The 14,010-nt window shown below is 46.4% G+C and overlaps 1 protein-coding gene across 2 annotated transcripts in view; it reads left to right on the forward strand.

Annotated features, from left to right (window-relative positions):
- FRG1 (FSHD region gene 1) overlaps positions 1-14,010 on the forward strand; it is a 129,040-nt gene that overhangs the window by 21,265 nt on the left and 93,765 nt on the right. For both annotated transcript variants that reach the window (XM_069200244.1, XM_069200252.1), the window contains exons 3-4: positions 470-537; positions 7,644-7,766. In XM_069200244.1, coding sequence (XP_069056345.1) covers positions 470-537; positions 7,644-7,766 — 191 coding nt within the window. The remainder of the gene's footprint in view (positions 1-469; positions 538-7,643; positions 7,767-14,010) is intronic.

The following is a 14,010-nucleotide window of genomic DNA, read 5'->3' on the forward strand; positions in this document are numbered from 1 at the left end:
AAGCGTGCAAAGGGTTGTACTTGCCCCTGATTCCAGAGCCATAGTAGGGCAGTCCCAGAACAGCAGTGGTTAAAGGTCTCATGGTCCGCAGTTATTGCCAGTAGCATCTGCCTGCCACATGGTCTACCAGACAAGGTCTGACAAGCTACTTTTATAAACTATGCCTTAGAAAATCTCTAAATGTCTAGTAGAATTATGGAAGCAATATGTGTCTCATGCCAGGCCCAGATGTGCATAGTTATATCCCATCCCTTCTCCTGATGTCTAGCTTTCTTCCACAAAGTATAAAAACCACTGAACACTTGCCTCCTACACCTTCCCCTGCACCCCAGAGGCATCCCCCCCCTCCACTTCCCCACCCCGGGAAAAAAAAAACCACACCTGATGGTCAAGATATCTCTTTGCGATGCTAGGATGTTTAACCCAATGATTTCACATGATGATTCAGTACAACATTTTGAATTTGCAGTAAGAAAAAAAACAAGGACAAAAAAAGAAAAAGAGCTGAAGACGATGAAGACAAGCCTGATATTGTTGGTAAGCTTATTATCACGTTTATATGGGTTATAGGATACTGATCCTTGAGTGTGACCTCTGATATGCTCTAAGGGTACTGTCAATTAAGTAGAAGTGGGACCTAGAAGAAGAGGTGTAACACTTGTGTAAAAATATTTTTTAAAAAGGTACCTTTTATTTTTTTGGGTGTATGAAAAAGGAGACTCTTCAATTTTGAGGTCCCTAGCAACACTTCATACGGGCAGCCGAAAGGTCTATTGAACTAAACTATCAGTCATTCATCCCTCCAGCCATGTTGGTGTTGGAACAACACCAGCATATGTCTACCTCCCACTACAGAGTTGTAAATCTAATATGTTTGTTTTGTCGGGTGGATTGTGAACTTGTATGCCTTGTTATCTAGATCTAGCTAAATTTTGGAGAAAACCTATTCAGAAAGCTTAGAACCGACATTGCTAGATATGCCTTGAAAGTAAATTTGCAACAAATATGAGTCATACTGATCAGTGCTGGAAATCTTTTATTAGCAATCCAGAGATTGAAAGTAACTAGTCTTCTGGTCCTGGCAATGTATTGCTTTAGTCCAACTTGCCTTGGTTTTCTTTTCTTTTAGCTAGTCATAAATCCTAATCATCCACCATACATAGTTTTCAGGAGCACTTTTAAAATATTTAAGCGTATACCATTCTGATATAAGAATGTTTTTTTTATATATACGGAAATCTAAAGCTGAAGCATGAGTTTTCAGAAAAAGTATGAATTTTTTTACTGTCAGTAATTGGTAAAAAAACAATTTAAGTGTAACGGGTTTCCTTAGAAAAACTTTTACTGGCTTTTTTTGTTGTTTTAACTGCTTTAATTTGAAAACCAACATAATCCAACTGCATTGGTAGCAACAATAGCAGAATACGGTAGTCATACTTTGAACATTTCCACGCCAACAGTCCCATTTTCTCAACACATTTTTATGTATATCTGTGTCTCAAATCAAACAATAGCAAGCTATTCTTAGAAAGCCATTGAAATCCCCACATTGTAGGGAAAAAGGTGTGGGACAGTTGGGGAGGCTGAGTGAGTGCTGGAACAGTGTACTATGGGTATACTACATCCAAAAGCTGCTCTGCAGATCTGTCCATAGACAAGAGATGGTCAGGTGCGTCCGTCACCCTGTCATTGAATCACTACTAACCCAGAGCCCTTTCCACAGCAGCCCATCCTTTTAAGCATACTCCAGTGGGATCACCACAAGACTTTTGTTCATTAGCCTTCATGTCTCCAAGAAGTCACGTGGAACTGTCTTTTTCTAAAACACACATATTTTCCTCCCCCGGTCTACTTACAAGCTGGATACCACTGTTTTGCTGTTATTCTAGTACCATTTTCACGCTTGTTCGGAAGCGTACTCCCACCATACCAGACCTGGGGCTCACAGGCCCTTTGTAGCAAGTCACACCACGCACACTAGTCGCACCTTCTGGCTTCAAGGCTACTCTCATATTCTCCAATGAAAGATTAATGCAGTCCCACTCTGCATAGTATCAAGGCCCTTGCCTAATTCCAAAAGTATTTCAACTTAGCCAGCTTCCTACATACAGCAAGTACTATCTATGTAGTGCACCAGTGTATGGGGTTGCTATACAGATAGTCCAGGTGACCCTTAGTGGTTTTCAGATGTAAAAATGACAGTCCCAAAAGCCCTCTTTTGTGGTAGTGTGTGTGAGCAGTTAGGCTTATCAGAGGGTAGCGCGAAGCATTTGTTGTACTCACAGAGGCAATAAATGAGACACACACTCAAGAAGGAACTCAAGACCAAGTGTTACTTTTCTTTATACTATGTTTAAACACCAGAATACTGTTACAAGAATAAATACTGATGCAGTTTGAAGAGAACAAGCAAAATACTTGAAGTGTTTCTAAGATAGTAATGCAATCCTATGGAGACACACATGTATTGAATACAGGTATTCAACAGCAACCTACAGGACTAGTCTTCAGGAGTTAAGGTAAGCATGGGACACTGTCCAAGGCAGCACGAACAGGTCATCTTGGGGAGCTCTGGAGCATCCGGGTGCAGAGATGCTTTACGAACTCCGGTGCCCTATTGGTTTCAATGGCATGCGGTCCTGGGGAAAAGAAGCTGCAGGTAAGGACTGGGAGGGGGCCAGTCCGACTGAACCAACATGGGAGCTCCGCTGTTGCGATGCTCGGGTTTCAATGGCATACGGTCCTGGGGAAAAGAAGCTGCAGGTAAGGACTGGGGGCGGGGGGGGGGGGCAGTCTGGCTGAACCAACATGGGGGCTTTGATCTTGCGATGCTCGGGAACGTAGGGACACCATTGGTCCACTTCTCCTCGGTTCGGGCGGCCAGGTGCAGAGGTGTCCTGATGCATTGGGTCTTTGTCACCGGAGATGGTCGCGGCACAAAGAGCATTTGGAAGTCCACAGTTGAGGAACCCAAGGTGGGCTACTGTCCTGGAGGGCCTAGGGACCACACTGGCATCGTTGGCCAAGGCCGACTCAGGTTAGAGGGGGCATGGGTGCAGTGGTGCTTTCCGGTGTCGGGTTTTTGGTAGTCCAGAGTCCTCAAGGTTCTTCTTGGATGCCTGCAGGGTGCAGGGAAGTATCTCCACTACTCCACGGGTGATCCTGGTGTTTCTTGAAGTGCAGGCAGTCCACCCAGGCTTCTGGAGGCAGAGTAGCTGCAGGACAAGTTGTCTTTGGCACAATTGTCGAGGACTGCAGGCAGGCTGGCAGGGGCGTGGCCAGGTCAGTTGCTGCTCCTTAGTTCTTTCTTTTTGCAGCTCTTCTTTCTTCTGGGGGACAGAGAATCTGTCTTCTGGTGTCGGGGAGCCGCATAAATACTCAACTTAGAGGTGTTTAGGGGTGTGTAGGGTAGTAGCCAATGGGCTACTTACCCCTGGGGTGCCTACACCCCCTATATGGCCCCTTCCTCAGGGAAATGGGCATATCCATATCCCACAAGGCCTGATTCCAACCAAAAACAAGATGGTGGCACCCTTCCTCGAGTGTCCACCACATGCAGCCCACCTTAGGGGTGTGACTAGCCCAGAGGTGGTACATGCCTACTAACAAAATCTCCTGCGTGTACTAGTGGCAAATGGGCCTCAGGATGGGGGAGTTTACACCCAGGTCTGTGAAAGCTGGGGGTTGAATACCAAAGGCGGCAGGGCCTTTGAAGCCCCTGGCCTTGGTATGCAGATCTGCTTGCCATCTTGCTGGAGTGGGTGACAACCCCCCTCTCTGGAGCAGGCTTTGTTTTTGACCTCTGAGAGTGCAAACTCTCACTTCCAGAGGGTCAGAAACCTGTCTGTGGTGGCAGGATGGTTTAGACCAGTCAACCAACACACTCGGAGACCAGTGGGGTTCAGGGGGCCCCTCTAAAGTGCCCTCTGTGTGCATGTCATAATAAATCGGGGGATGGCATCCTACTGGATTTAATAAGATGAGGTGAACTAAAGTCAGCAATGCCATCCAGGTAGGCGGCTCTGAAATCGAGCCCAGCCAACACCTGGTTGACCAACCTCTGCTAGGTGGCAGGGGCATTCTTCATGCCAAAGGGCATCACCCTAAACTGGTAGTGCCCATCTGCTGTGGAGCATGCAGACCTTTCCTTGGCCCCCTTAGCTAGGGCAATCTGCCAATACCCAGAGGTAAGATCAAACGTACTTAGGTATTTGGCAGCTGCCAACTGGTCAATGAGCTCATCAGCTCGGGGGATGGGGTGCACGTCAGTCTTAGTGACTGCATTGAATCCCCGGTATTCAACACACAACCTGAGTCCTGGAGTGGCACCAGGAGGCAGCAGGCTTTGAGGCCAAAACCACAGGGCTGGCCCAAGTGCTGCTGGAAAACTAAATAACCCCCAACGCTAACATTCTAGAAACTTCATCTTTAATGTTAGCCCTAACCCTGTCAGTCACTCTGTAAACTTTGTGTTTAACAGGAGGACTGTCCCCAGTGTCCGCATTGTGTGTACATAAGTGTGTGACCCCTGGGATCAGGGAGAACATGGAGACGAACTGACCCAACACCTGGCGACAGTCCCTCTGCTGCTCTGGGGTCAGGGAGGGGGAGAGGATCACTTCCTCCACAGACCCATCTTTTTCTCCAGCAGACAGGAAGTCAAGAAGAAGCTCACTCTTTTCCTCCACCCTGTCATCTGTTGCTAGGAGCATGGACAATTCAGTCCGCTCAAAGTGCGGCTTGAACCGGTTCACATGCAGGACCCTCAAGGGGTTCCTGAGAGTCCTTCAGTCCACCAGGTAGGTGACTTCTCTCTTGCGCTCCACCACCTCAAATGGCTCAGTCCACTTGTCCTGGAGTGCCCTAGGCTCCACTGGCGCCATCACCCACACTTTCTAACCAGGTTGAAACTCGACCAGAGTGGCATTCTGGTCATACAAGCGTTTCATGTCTTCCTGGCTTGCTTCCAGGTTCTCCTGTGTGAGAGTCCTGAAGCAGCAATCTGGTTTCTCAGAGCCAGCATGTAACTGAATACAACCTTGGGGCGGGAGATTACTAGGGGCTTTCTCCAAAGCCTCCTTTACCGGACTCAGAGGTCCCCTCACAGGGTGGCTATAGGGCAGCTCAAAAGGACTAAAGCCAAGCCCTGTTTGAGGCACCTCCCTGTAAGCGAACTGAAGGCATGGCAAGAGGATGTCCCACTTACACCTCACAGGCTCTGACAGGCCCATAATCATGCCCTTCAAGGTGCGGTTGAATCTCTCAACCAGACCATTTCTTTGGGGGTGGTAAGGTGTGGTGAACTTGTACGTTACCCCACACATCTTCCATAGAGACTTCATATATGTTGATATGAAGTTGGTACCCCTATCGGACACCACCTCCTTGGGGAACCCCATGTGGGTAAAAACCCCCATCAATGCACAGCCCACCACAGGGGCGGTGATCGATCTCAAAGGAATGGCTTTTGGGTACGGGTGGCATGGCCCACTAAGACCAGGATAAACCTGTGGCCCATGGCTGTCTTGGGATCCAGAGACTCCACAATGTCAATACCAACTCTTTCAAAGGGGGTACTAACCACAGGGAAAGGTTGGAGGGGAGCCATGTGTTTCCCCCCCACTCTTGCCACTTGCCTGACAAGTTGGGCAAGACCTACAATTAGCATCGGAGTGCCTGCGCATTTGGGGCCAGTAGAAGTGGATGACAAGCCACTCGAAGGTCTTGTCCTGGCCCAAATGACCAGCTAAAGGCAGACCCAGTAGGAAGGCTCTGAAGCACTGGGGTTCCTACCAGCACACAGGCTAACCCAGGCTCAGGAACCTTAGGCTCGCTACATAGGAGGCCATCCTTCAAGTGTCACCAAAATAAATATTATTTTTGTAACACTGTTTTCTTTCATGTGTGTGAGTATTAAGTGTGACTACAGTGATATTGCATGAGCTTTGCTGGTCTCCTAGATAAGCCTTGGCTGCTTATCCACAGCTATCTCTAGAGATCCTGGCTTCTAGACACTCACTACACTACACTAATAAGGGATACCTGGACCTGGTAAAAGGTGTAAGTATCATAGGTACCCACCATACACCAGGCCAGCCTCCTACATCCCCTCATACAACACAGGTAAAAAGGCCTGATCACATTATAATCACTATGGAACACACTAGCTTCCACTGCCCATAGTATTGCAACTGTTGCAAGAAGGGGCTTGCTTGGTTTGCTCTTTCAGGTCAAGTCTAAAACCTCTTGTACGTGAAGGGAGGCCTAGGTCTCTGTGCACACACTGGTTTAGTGTGAGGCTGGATCCAAAATCCCAAAACTAGGATAACTGATACTTGCAGCTGAAGCACGCAGGGCAAGGACCATGATTTCGTCATACAGAGAATGTTCTTGTCTGTACATTATGCTACATTGCAATCTGCTAAATTCCATATCTCTCTCTTCAAGATGACTTTCTTCACGTTTCCAAAAAGTGGACTGTTACTTGAGGCTACACTGGGCTCTCTGACGGTCAGTTTACATTTACTGGGGGGCATAGGCAAGGTCATGTTAATGATCTAGAGTGAGATTAACGTGGTCCCAAGTGTTGCTTCTTACACACACTCTGTAGACTCTAGTTGCCATTCTCTTTGCAAAACGTTGCCTCTCTCTGATACACGAGCCTGGTTCCTCTAGTTACACTGCTCAAGCGAGACTTGTGACATTTGGCCTGATTTAGAGTTTGGCAGACTGGTTACTCTATTACAAATGTGACGGATATCTCGTCCGCCGTATTACAATTTCATTTTATCCTATGGAAATCGTAATACAGTGGATGGGATACCCGTCACGTTTGTGATGGAGTAACATGTCCGCCAAATTCTAAATCACACCCATTGTGTTTTTGTGAGCCAGGTCACTCTGTGTAAGAGTCGATGGGCAGCTGAGAAGACAATAGAAACTGTTTGCCAATTATCAGTGCCAGTGCCGATGATGAAACTGTTGTTCCTATAACTGGCCTGAAATATTTGCCTCTAGCTTTATACCCTGTTATACTTATTGAAAAATATTCATTTAAATACAGACGCCATAGTGACTTACTCTTTATTGTTTCTGTATATTTGTTGTATGGGCAACAACTTTAAATTAAAATAATTTTAGTTAATTTATCTTACATTCCAAAAATAATTGAGTCTAGAGGTGCCTATGTAATTACTGCTTATGTTCGCCCTCGAGCTTCCAGGTAGTCATCTGTCGAAAAGTGACTGTGTGGGGATGTTTATGTAGCACTCTGCTTAAACCATGTGACGACCTGCCGGAGTTGCCATATTAAACATATTTTGCATTTGTGTTTGGCTATATTCATGTTTAGCCAGTTTTTCATAGGCTTATTGTTTCAGATATGTGAGATTAGAAGCATAGGTTCTACTGGTTCATTCGTGGTGACCCGCTTTATGTGACACTTAGAAAATGGAAGTGAATATATGTATATGTCTCTGCAGTGCCATCTTTCATTGCTGCTTGTGTCTGTTATGTAGGAACAATACCTCTTAACCAGTTACTCATTCTCCCTTTTTTAGAGCTGCGAAATGCAAATTGGAGTAGTTTTTCATAAAGAATAAATGCTGGTTTTTAATTCTGCTTTTTTTCCCTATATGTTTTAGGAATCTGGTGGGCCATCAAAAACTTCGGTGAAATCTCTGGATCAGTGGCCATAGAGATGAACCAGGGAGCTTATATACATGCACTGGACACAGGACTCTTTACTCTCGGAGCACCACACAACGGTATGTCTCAGGAAAACACACACAGCTCTATTATCGGACCTCTTGAATCTTAGAATTGGGCAACAGATATTATTATGTGAGGTGACTGTTATTAGAAATTGAATAACAGACTGACACTAATTGCATCTACTCTCTAGGCAATCTTTTATGCCATATATACAAAGTTGAAACCATGATTAATCAACAATGTGCCTTAACCATAGCACCCTGAAAGAACCATTGCAAAAAGATTGCAACTTCTTTTGTAAACGTGTAAAATAGTAGTAACTTTCTAACATTTGTTTTTGGTTGGTCAGGGGAGATGCTTTTTCTATTGCAAATTTTTCTCCTTAATGAACTGAGTTGCAGTGCTTACTGAACTGTTAGTGAGTTTTGAAAAGGTTTTCTATAAATGTTTATACATTACAAACTTTTTTTTAAATCTTTTTTTTTTTTTTTTTTAGCTTTTGCCTGTATATAACAGGTATGACCATGTATGTGGTCTGCACCCAACTTAACATTTCAAAATCATTCCAACTTCAAAATATATCAGCAATGAGATAACGTAGCTCAGTACACGCGATCTCAAATGAGATATCACCAGCAGGTATAGCAATATACTTGTTTCTTAGGCAGTACCAACTCAGGGAACATGTCATAAGGTCTGTGATAGGCATTAGATATCAGCTTTTTCTACTAACAAAGAAAAAAAACTATGGTCCACTTCCGGTGGGTTATATGTATCATCAAGTAACTGCAAGGTATTCAGAGTCAACAAGTTTGTATAGTATGCAATATGTCGATATGGGGGTTGTGCGAAATAGAACTGGTGGGTGGCAAGAGGGGGTATGGCCGCTATGTACATCCTGAACCCTCAATTTCCCATGGCCAGTGCTAGGCATCCAATAGTATTTCCCAACTCATCTTCTCAGCTCTTTGCTTGTGGTGTAGTATCCTCCGGATTTTGGGAGGGAAGTGTCCCAGCTCTGGCGGAAGACTCTAAATCACCCTCCTGTTATTCCTAGATCTCCAGTACCTCAAACCAAAGTCCTGCCAGTGGCCTTCTCCTTATGCATTATCTCTAATCAGTGCTCTCTCTTCTGCCCTGGCCAAAGATGTTACCTTTCGTTTCCATTGTGGTAGTCCTGGTTCTGTTGCTGATTTCCAGTGCTTCGCTATGCAGCATTTAGCCAACACCAGGGGTTAGATCCAAAAACCTAGAGCCTACCTTCTTGGGGCGTGCTATAGGGAAAAGGCCCAATAAATATATCGCCACCGTGCACTGTAAGGCATGGCAGAGAGTGTTGTTCAGGCAGTCAATTACGTCCCCCTCCTCCCCCCCCCCCCAAAAAAAACCTACGGACGACCACACAACCCAACGTCATTTGTTCAAAATCTGCATCTGTGGAGGTGCATCTTGGGCATGGGGTGCCTCCATATATAACCTGTAGTATGTGGGGCATTAAGTAAGTCGTGTATGGAATTGAACTGAGTGTATTTCAGTCTGGTGTTCCTAGATACTCGGTGCAGCTAGGCCAGTACTGTGCCATTCAGTTTTCGATATGTCCTACTCTAGTAATGTCTCCCATCTCTGTCTGATCATCAATGGAGGCATTGAAACCGTTTGGAGTAATGCAAGGTAAATCCATTTTTAGGTGTCTGACCACCCCCAATGTTAGAAGGCAGTGCGTTATACATTACAAACTTACTGTTTATTTTGGTGAGGTAACAGAACATATATCCCCATACTGTATTATTTTCCACAGTTGCACATTAAGTTTAATCCCTCAGGAGCAATATTTCTGATTAAACACATCAGTACAGAAAAGAGTTCCAAATTTGCTCTTTTTATTCCAAAGTAAATTAATACAAATTGGTAACCTAATTTGTGTTATTTTTAAACTTTAAAAGGCATAAACGTTTGCATACTAGCCAACCTTACAGATTTTAGGCAGTAGTCTACTGCTTTTTCGGTTGTTCCTACTAGACTGCATGTGAGCTGTCTGTTGCGAGATATATTGTGGGCTTACTCAAAACGTACATGAGCTTGGACCCAGCCCATTGCTTACCTTTGAATGGCTTTTCTGACCCTCTAATTTGCCTACTTCTTATTTGTGTCCCTGTTTGTCAGTCTTGTGTTCCCACTTCCATGGAGCATTGCCTTTTTACTATTACTTTTGATTGGCTGACTTGCTACTATGCTTCCACATGCTTGCTTTTCAAGCACTACTTTTTTCTTTTCAGTTAAGCGCTCCATGTGAGTGCATGTTTTTTCAAACTGTTTCCCTGATGTATTTCTCTCCCTGTGCTCTTGTGTTGATTTCTGTCCTCCATGTGCTTTTCCCCACTCCTTTGTTTTGCACCTGTCTTCATGTACTCCCCTTGTTGCTTTCTCACCCGTGTGCTTATCCCCCGCTTGCTCCAGGTTACTGTCTTGCCCGTTGCTTCTGCACCCCTCCTCTTTACTCCGCTTGATGATTGCTGGCCCATGTGGTTCTCATACGCCTACTTCGTGTCGCTCTCACCTGATGCTTTTCCTAGCCCCACTTGTGCCATCTGTGTTGCCTCTCCACATTTTTTTCTTTTTAGGTATAAATTCGATTTAGATCACTAAGTAAATGGGGAAGAAAAAAGGCCCTCAACATTTTATAGGCACACATATGCGTTGGGAATGCACCAACAAAATTTCGAGACCTAGTGACTTAGCAATGCTTAAGAGGGACTCCTACCACCTACTGATTTCAGAAGCTAGATCTACAGCTTCTTTAACTTGTGCCACTGGCCTGCTTGATACATTAACAGTTTGTGTTCCAAGAGCCAGTACTTTTAAGCTGTAAATAGAGACTGGCCCAGTCTGAGGCCTGTAATTTATTCGACATTGGAGGAATCAGATGTGTCTCTGGCAGTTAGCAGCCTACCTGTAGACCATTGGCATATATGGGTTGGGGCAGCAGACGTGCCTGCTCTCTGCTGCGCTCTGAGGAAATTAGCCCATCAGCTGTTGTCACAGACTCACCAGGAACTGGCAGTTGCAGTCAGTATGGCACTGACATTAGTAGAGTACAGGTACTGTGGCCAGATCAAGAATTGCATGTTTAGTACGAAACAAACTGTGCAACAGGCTGAGAGAACCTGATTGGAGGCACAGAGGTGACCTGGTCCTGGGAGGGGTTTATCTGATAGAGGACCTGGGGATTGGCATAACTTGCAAATGCTTGTAACCAACCTACTTTTCATACTTGCATGTTGTGTGGTTTTTTTTTGTTTTTTTTTGTTCTTCGTGATATATACTCTGGTGAAGGGTAACTGCCAGTCCCAGGAAGCAACCCGTTATAGGCTAAAAATCAGAACTAGCTGATACAGAGCTACTTCGCAGCTATAGAGGTGGCAAGTAGGTGCACTTATGTAGAGGGGTAGGCTGAGAGATTTGAGGGGCAATCTGGGTGGCTGAAGTGGGAAAGAGTGAAGGGAAGCAAGGGGATTGTGTGGCCCTTCTACTTCTGCCACCAATAAATAGAATAAAAAGTCATTTTTCAGCACAGTACTTCAGAGAGAAGGTGTGCTACAAGTAAGAACAGAGGTGAGGTACCCTTGTATGGAGAAAGTTCTGATTGGGATTTTGACACCAGCACAGTTTTTTGTGTCATTTCCATTTCTGTGTGTAGGAAAGTACCCTCTTTTTGACATGGTTACCCCCACTTTTTTCATGCTATCAGTATGCTTAGACTGTTTTCACTGGGATCCTGCTAACCAGGACCCCAGTGATTGTGCTCTCTCCCTTTATATTTGGTTGCCTAGGATCTTTGTTCTCTCCACAATTGGCATACCGGTGCCCCCTTATAAGTCCCTTGTCTATGGTACTTAGGTACCCAGGGCATCGGGGCACCGGGGGTTCCCCATGGGCTGCAGCATGTATTGTGCCACCCATGGGAGCCCATGCTAAATGTGTCTGCAGGCCTGCAATTGCAGCCTGTGTGAAAAGGTGCATGCACCCTTTGAGCACTGGTCACTGCACCAGATCAATGTAAGTCACCTCTATGATAGGCCCTCCTAGCCCAGAGGACAGGGTGAGGGTCATTGTGTGTGAGGGCACCCCTGCTTGAGCAGAGGTGCCCCTGCGAACTCCAGTCCCATTCCACTGGACTTTGTAGGTGTGGGAGAACAATTTTACCCGTGTATTGTATACAGGTAAGCTACATAATGGTAACCCCGAACCTGGGCATGTTTGGTATCAAACATGTCAGAATCATACCCAATACTGTTGCCAGTATTGGGTGAATGATTCCATGCACTCTGGGAACTCCTTAGCGGACCCCCCAGTATTGCTCCTACCAGCCTTCTGGGCTTTTTCAGGCAGCCCACACTTCTGCCACCCCTCAGACAGGTTTCTGCCCTCCTGCAGGCAGAACAAATGATTTCTGGTGGGAGAAGGAGGCCACACTCTCTCCCTTGGAAATAGGTGTTACAAGGCTTGGGAGGGGTAACCCCCCCAAGCCACAGATTTGCTTTGAAGGGCACATTTGGTGCCCTGCTTGCATAAACTGGTTTGCACCAGCTCAGGGGCCCTCGGTCCCTGCTCTGGCATGAAACTGAACAAAGAAAAGGGGAGTAACCATTCCCCTGCCCATCACAACCCCAGGGGTGGTGCCCAGATCTCCTCCAGATGGCCACTTGATTCTGCCATCTTGAAACCAAAATGTGCAGAGGCCCCTGGGAGCATCTGAGTGGCCAGGTCAGGCAGGAGACGTCAGAGACTCTTCCTGATATGTGGTCACCTTGCAAGGTGATCAAACCCCCTTTTAGGGCTATTTAAGGACTCCCGCAAGGGTAGGTCCCCAGATTGGATGTGCAAAACTCCACGAGGACTCCTCTGCATTGTTTACTTCGACTTCTGGTCACTGGAACAGCAACGGGACTCTTCAGGAACCGACACAACTTCAACTCCAGTGACAACTTCGCTTTGCAACATTGTTTCTCCGGCTCCTTCCAGCAAGTGCAACATTTCCCCGGCTGTGCATCCTCTGGAGTCAGCGAGACTTCAGCCTGCACCCAGAAGCAAAAAGGAATCTCCCTTGGAGTGAAGGAGTCACTCCCATGCATCTGCAGGCACCATCAGCAATGACGTCCAGCTGCGTGGTTCTGCTCTCCTCTGGAACTGCGTGGATCTTGCATCACAGGTGGTGGTCTGGAGTGGTCCCCTTGGTGCTCTCTGCAAGCTGTTCAACTTGGGAGACCGTGAGCCCTTGTCTCTCCTTGCAGGACAGTACCCCTGTGCACTGCGACTCTTGCAGCTACCAAGGATTGTTGTCGCCTGTTCCAAGGGATCTTCAGGCTCCGATTACCTCCGGCCGCAGCATTTCTTCCTGCCAAACAGTGTCTCCTCTCTGCTGCTCCAGTGATGTGGGACTGCGCTTCAGGTGTGCTGACTGGGCCTCACTGTGACTTGCTGTGCCTGCTGCCAGACGGTAGCATGTGGGGGCTGCAACTGCTTCTGTTGGCTCTCCCGACTGCTCAGAGTCACCCTGGACTCCCCTCCAAGGGTCAAGTCCCCTGGGCCTTGCTGGTCCTCGTCAGCCTTGCAACAATTCTTTTGCTCCTCTTGCATTTGCCAAGGCTTGTTGGTGGTTCTCCTACACCATTGAGCAACTTTAACCCGACAACTGACGTGGGGCACCATCTGTGCCGCTTCAAGGACTTCTCTTCAGCTTTTGGGCTCCACAGCTGTCTTCCTCCATCGACCTGTTTCTTCATCCACAGAAGGGTAGGTAGTAGCTCCTGTCCCCACAGGAGACACTATTGTGGGCTGGACTCTGTCCCCTTCTTTTGCAGGTCCTCTTCTTTCAGATTCTACCGCTGGTTTCTTCGAGACTGGTTCTGTTCTTGCACAGTTCCTTTTCTAAGTCCTCCTGTTAGCCCCTGGGAAGACCAGGTACTTATCTCTGCTCTCCTGGTCACTGGAGGTCACTCAGGTACTTGCCTCTTGGGGACCCTAGTTCTTCCAGCTCCTCTCTAACAACTCCAGATCTTTGGGTGGGGTTCTTCACTTCGCATTCCACTTTCATAGTATATGATTTGGCCCACCCCTTGGGCCCTCACTATTTTCTACTATTATTGCAAATGCCTTTTGTTTATATGCTAATTTCTGATTGCAATTGTGTATATAACTAGTGTGTACTTACCTCCAGGTTGGGGGGTGGAGGGCTGCCTAGAAGTAATCTAGTGTTGTGTTACTATACTAAAGTGCCTTTATTTTTGTAACACTGTG

The sequence above is a fragment of the Pleurodeles waltl genome, chromosome 1_2 (assembly GCF_031143425.1).
Source record: "Pleurodeles waltl isolate 20211129_DDA chromosome 1_2, aPleWal1.hap1.20221129, whole genome shotgun sequence".
In the NCBI taxonomy this organism is placed as follows: Eukaryota; Metazoa; Chordata; class Amphibia; order Caudata; family Salamandridae; genus Pleurodeles; species Pleurodeles waltl.